This window comes from Pararge aegeria, chromosome 10 (genome assembly GCF_905163445.1).
Source record: "Pararge aegeria chromosome 10, ilParAegt1.1, whole genome shotgun sequence".
Lineage (NCBI taxonomy): Eukaryota > Metazoa > Arthropoda > Insecta > Lepidoptera > Nymphalidae > Pararge > Pararge aegeria.
In genome coordinates this window covers 14,955,122-14,961,121 of record NC_053189.1, presented here as the reverse complement: position 1 = coordinate 14,961,121, position 6,000 = coordinate 14,955,122, and the positions used below count along the sequence as shown (strand labels likewise).

General features: G+C 37.6%; 1 protein-coding gene across 1 annotated transcript in view; it reads right to left on the bottom strand.

Moving 5' to 3' along the window:
• Nucleotides 1–472: 472 nt before the first annotated feature.
• LOC120626823 (progestin and adipoQ receptor family member 4) overlaps nt 473–6,000 on the bottom strand; it is a 48,951-nt gene continuing 43,423 nt past the window's right edge. The window contains exons 4-5 of the mRNA XM_039894584.1: nt 3,920–4,060; nt 473–3,086 (exon numbers count right to left, since the gene is read on the bottom strand). Of these exons, the coding sequence (XP_039750518.1) occupies nt 3,021–3,086; nt 3,920–4,060 (207 nt within the window). The 3' untranslated portion in view covers nt 473–3,020. The remainder of the gene's footprint in view (nt 3,087–3,919; nt 4,061–6,000) is intronic.

The window sequence follows — 6,000 nt, the reverse complement described above, 5'->3', positions numbered from 1 at the left end:
TACCTTAAATAAGAACATATTAAATTAATGCCTAAAATACATAGACAAAAGTACTTACTTACAACTAAGATTCAGAATATATAATACAAATGAATTGATCTTACCATAGTTATTATTTATTAAAAAAAAATCTTAAAAATACAATTTATATTTATTAAAAATCAATTATAATGACAATAAATTATTTTATTATAGTCATCGTGCTGTGGTCGAGAGAAATTGTTTCATTTGTGTTTTAGTTATTTACAGAAATGCATATTATATGACGGGCTAATTGGCCAGGTAGAGTTGATTGAAATTCGTAACTGAAACGGATGATCATACTCATTTATTTGATTCCTTCTGTACAGGTAACACAGCCATGGTAACAGATAAAACGGAAAACAACTTTAAATCCTAACGCACTTTTAACTTAACTTTTAGCGCATTTGGTGATGTAAAAATTGACACTACATTTTATGAGCTAACGTTTGTTACATGCACAAATCATAGAAAATCAGTAAACTGAGTTTTTACCGAGATCTCTAACGAGGTTCTTATTGCAGCGTCTGGTGGCGTAATGTAAAGGCAAAGCGATCGCAGACGCAGACGATGCCTACGTTGCACAATTATTGGCAGTCGACGAAGTTAGAAGCGACAGTCGCAGCTGAATCGCACATATAAACCAACTCGAGTCCCAACTTGCCGCGTCGCTCAGAAATCTGGACCGGCAGAGCGAGCCAAGAAGCAATGTAGTCACCTAAATCTTCCTTTATCTCTAGAGCTTCAGCGCATCACTTACCAGCGGAATTTAACTTAACTTTACTTAACAGAACTTTAATATAAGATTTGCTTTAAAATTTTTTTGACGGTAGTCAAACTCCTTCTAGGGTTGCAAATTCATTACTATAGATTTTTTGTTTACAAATGTTATATTGCCCGAGCGTAATGTTTACTAAGAGCTGTCTAGAACTGTTATTCCACTATCAATCCTACATAATCCTGCCTTCCTTCAATGCCTTCAAATATACAAAGCGTATTAAGTTTTCCTTGGAAATATCACAAGGGCGATTTTTAGGATAATACTTAGTGAATATAATTAGAACTAATTAGAGTAAGCCTACGGAAGGTTTTTGTTTGTGACACACATCACATCAATCATAATCTTTGCCGGAAGACGCCTTAATGGACTTTTCGAAACTCTTCGATCCTGTGTCAAATTTAACCAGCGGCGCATTCAGTAGCTGCTTCGTATCGAAATAGGCCCCAATTGTCTATAACTTATTTAAAACTCATAATGCAACTTAGAACATTCATTCATAACAAATAATGATTACTCATTACTTCCAACTTCGTTTTGCGAGGACTTTGATTGCGAACGTTTGTCACATAAGTACATTCGTTCAACAAACAGTTACTACTTGCGAAAGATTTTTTGTATATTGGTTCGCCAGCAAACCTTTAGTGTGATACCCACGCATCGAATGTTCGCTAAATCAAGTTTGGTTAATACGTTTAGATAAACGAAGCCTTAAAATTGTGCCCGCGAATATATTTTTGATTCCCAAATGAATGCGCTTGCGTTTACACGATTTTGCAACGAGTGCTCGTAGAACAAAGTTTGTGAAGCGAATGATTCTGGCGAGAACCTTAATTTTCCTCTTTTTAGTTCTTTAAGCTACATTCAACCATTAAATTCAATATCAATTTATTAACTCAGCGCCGGCAGCCATTTTTGTAAACGATTATCGTCATTCGGCTTCCATTACAAAACGAAGCACCAAGCATTGCTCTCTTCCATCTCATTAAGCATCGCTTAAGACAATATTATTAATTGTACTCGTTATCTTATCTCTACTATTATAATACCTATTAATAACCAATCACTATTTAGTTAAATACAATTTGAGTGTGGCTTTTATTGTATGAACAATTAAAAAGGGTATATCAACGATCTGCTGGAGGAAAACAAAAAATAGGCCATTATATTGTCGACTAACTATTGTATGTATTCTATGTTTTTAACGTTAAAACTAATTTAAATATTCAAACATTAACTAAAAAGTCTTAAGTTTCCTATATTAATTTTCATACTAGAGGTATATTTAATTGAAACAGTATTTTGCAATGCAATTACTAAAAGTGCGTGGATATGTTTTGAATAGAAGTTTAAGAGGCAGATTTTTTCGTTTCCCTAATAGAAATGTCCTTACAAAAGTTATTCTCCTAGTAAGATAGAGCTCGTCCTTAATAATAAAAGCTTTATTTTTGTCTATGACCAGCTATACAGCTGGCACCTTGTATATAACAGTATCTCGCGTATCTAAAACAAGGTGTAGAAACAAAGCACAACAGAGAAAGAAAGGCAAAAGCAAAGACTTAAATCGTAAGATATGCTCAAAAAATTGAACCTTTCTTTTGTAGTGTCAATCGGTTTTAATTCCTTAGATTAGTCTACGGTAAATTTCAATTAGATGAACGGCATACGAGTAAAATACTGCAATAAATACTGTGTCGAAATTGGCGTATTCAGTTCGTTATTTAATGTATTTTCTAAGCTACATTCGGAACAACTAGACTAAATATTTCCGTAAATTGGGTAAATCTTTTATCCGCATAAATTAAGGGTAGAGTTGCCTCAGTACGTTTATTATAGTTAACATGCCATTTTTTATACATGGACCTTCCGGAAGATTCTTCCCCTACTGCAAAACCGAATTGGGGAAGGATCAAAACAAAAATGTTGTGTTTCAGATTTAGGTGTAGATTATTAAACTAAGGCGATATTTGGCTAGGGCCACCTTAAAAAGAGGGCATATATAACGATTTAAATCTTTAATGGAAAGTAGTCTTCCGTAGAGAGCAATGACGTCACTAATGTCACATGACGTATTAACGTGTACCTTCTACATTACTAACATGAATCTATTGTCGGTGTCAGCCTGCGATCGGAATCATTATCACGACTTAATTGGTATTAACGTAGGTTTGGGCGATGTGAGGAGTCAGGCGGTCACGATGTTTAAAGGCAGCGGCATGCGTCAAAGGGTCCTAAGCGGCGCGCGGCAGTCTATGCGAGACATCCATGCGAGGTCTTTTGTGGTCACCTGGAAATTAAATTACAATCATGTTCATCAATATCATCTTTTATGGGCACAGGCTTCATACTCATCTCCAACCGGGCCCACTTTAAGGCCCGGGACTCCCTTTTTAGAAAGAGAAGTCTTTAGGCCGTATGACACGTCGCTGGCCAAGTGCATATTGTTGACTGCATGTATAGAATTTATGAACTCTCAGGTATATTTCGTCATTACAGCAATTGTAATTTTTTTTCATACACTTTTTTCTAGTATGCTGATTTTAGATCGAGACTCGGTTGACGAAACATTTACATGCTAGATCTATATTAACCGGAATCTTGACATGGGAAACTAAACACTAGGTAACAAATTAGTGTTTTAGTCTTTTTATTCTTCTCGCACCGTCTCCTCACGGCGTTGACAATCATTGAGGATAATATCACTTGCTTCAACGGTGAAGGAGAACATCGTGAGGAAACCTGCATGCTTGAGAGTTCTCCATAATGTTTAAACAGGCCTGTGAATTTACAAACCCGCACTGAGCCAGCACAATGGCTGCACCACGACCTAAACCATTCTCATTCGGGGAGGAGAGCCGAGCCTTAGGCTGCCAGTCCACCGGAGCGGAGCGAGGCAGCGGAGCCGAGAAACGGACTAATGCGGAGCGCAGTTTCGTACTGTGTCTGGTTCACTTTAGAGTAGCGGAGATTTTGTGCAATCCTATTGGTTAATATTTCTCAGTTTCTCGGCTCCGCTGCCTCGCTCCGCTCCGGTGGACTGGCAGCCTTATAGAGGGCCTTTAATAGGTTGATAATGATAGTGTATTTTCAGTTATTTAGGTACGTAATTATATTCATTACCTGGTGCATGGAGTACACGGCTAGCACGACAAGCACATGCATAATGTTATGCGAGTTGAGACAGCGGTCCACGGTCCCGGGGAACCATTTCTCCGGAATATGCATTGCACCAATCACTCCCCCGCCTAGCGATACGGCGTCCTGCAACAAAAGTGGAAATAAATGTCAAAGGGTTCTGCTAAATATCGATGCAGATGGTGATCATCAGCAACCTATTACCGGCCAACAGAAGGGTTTAGGGCTTAGGCCCAGTGGCGTGCATAGAGGGTATGCACAGGGTATGCAGATGATATAAAATGAAGAAAATCTCTAGTACGACTTATAGAAAACTTAGGGATTGGCATTGTAAGAGTTATAAAAAGCCTAACCTTAAGTATTTATAACTCTTACGGGAGATTTTCTTCATTTTATATCATCTGCATACCCTGTACATACCCTCTATGCACGCCACTGCTTAGGCCGTAGTCTACCACATTGATTGGTAGACTTTACACGCCGTTGAAACATTATGGAGCACTCTCAGGCATGCAGGTTTCCTCACGATGTTTTCCTTCACCGTTCAAAGCAAGTTATATTTAATGAGCACCAATTAAAACGCACATAACTTCGAGCAGTCAGTGGTGCGTGCTCGAACTCGGTCTCCACGAAAGATACGCCGAAGCCTTACTTACATTGGATAGTGAAAATTAATGAATATTTGAAAGTCCAGCTATGTTTGGATGTAGGGTTCTCCGTACATCAGAGCGCGTTTGAAGGTTCGTAACTTAATTTGAATGAAGAAATATCTGACTTTGACTTTGATTACTAGCTTCTGCCTGCGAGTTTGTCCACTGTTTCGGTTGTTTGAAAATCCTGCGAACTACGTTTATTTTTCGGGGATAAACAGTATTCTATTCCATTTTCAAAATGCAAGCTATTTGTATGCAAAATAATTTTGTCAGCCGCCAGATATATAACATTAGCTGTGATGTTGCACAAAAGAATTTAATTTTATTAATAAACATTGTATAAGATTGGTATATTTACGCAGTATATTGCCACGTTCTAACGTTTAAAGGCACTGCCAGTTGAAGTGTGTCAAAACATTGCTTTACTATTTCGACCTTATACTATGTTTATTAATAAAATAGCCTTAGATTTTTATTATTATGATTACTTATTATTATGGGGGTTAGATTATACTGTGTTCTTTGCTTAACAGCACTTGTTTTCAACATAGAATTGAGAACTGCTAATATTGAAGCACCCAAAACCACTCCTTTAGTAGTGTTTTTGAATAGGCGGTAACTTCACACTATTTAGCAGATGCCAGTAATTATTTTACCTATAAAAAAAATACCATAAAATGGGGAAATTGGGACAGTTTGTGAGCATCATTACGCGGGTGTGAATTGAAACGTGCGCGGGGCGTGTTTTTAGACACAATGCACCGCATACAATATTAGCCGAGTGAGGGTTCTGGATGTTCTTAATTCTGTGGTTTTCAAGGTCCGACATTTTAAATGCACTGGCCGAATCCTTACGAGTGGTAATTCATTTAACAGTGTCTTTTTTAATCAGCTTAACTGTCCCGCGTCACATTACGCTGTTAAGGTGAACGCACATTGGTCCGCTATGTTCGCACACAACATTTTTTTAAATTCTTCATATGAATGATACTGCTGAGCAGAGGCCTCCGCGGTCTTATAGGAGAGAGGGAATGAGGGCGTTGGAGTAAAATGGTGGGGTTTGGAGCGGGGTTGGCGGTTCACAACGCCAGTTCCCGCTCTTACTAGACTATTATAATATTTTTTTTGGCATCAAATGCCTTGAACTACCCTCTATTTAAAAAAAGTTAATTTCTTAGTTAAAAATGATCAGTACGACAAAAAAATATATAGGATATTAATCCTACTAAATATCACAAATGTGAAAATGTGGATGTTTGTTACTCAATCACGCAAAAACGGCTGAACGGATTTGGATGAAATTTGGCATGCATATAGCCTTTGACATGGAGAAAAACACAGGCTACCTTTTGTAATTATTAAGTAGTTCCCGAGGGAAAATTTAAAATTGTTTACGAGCTAATCCGCGGCAGA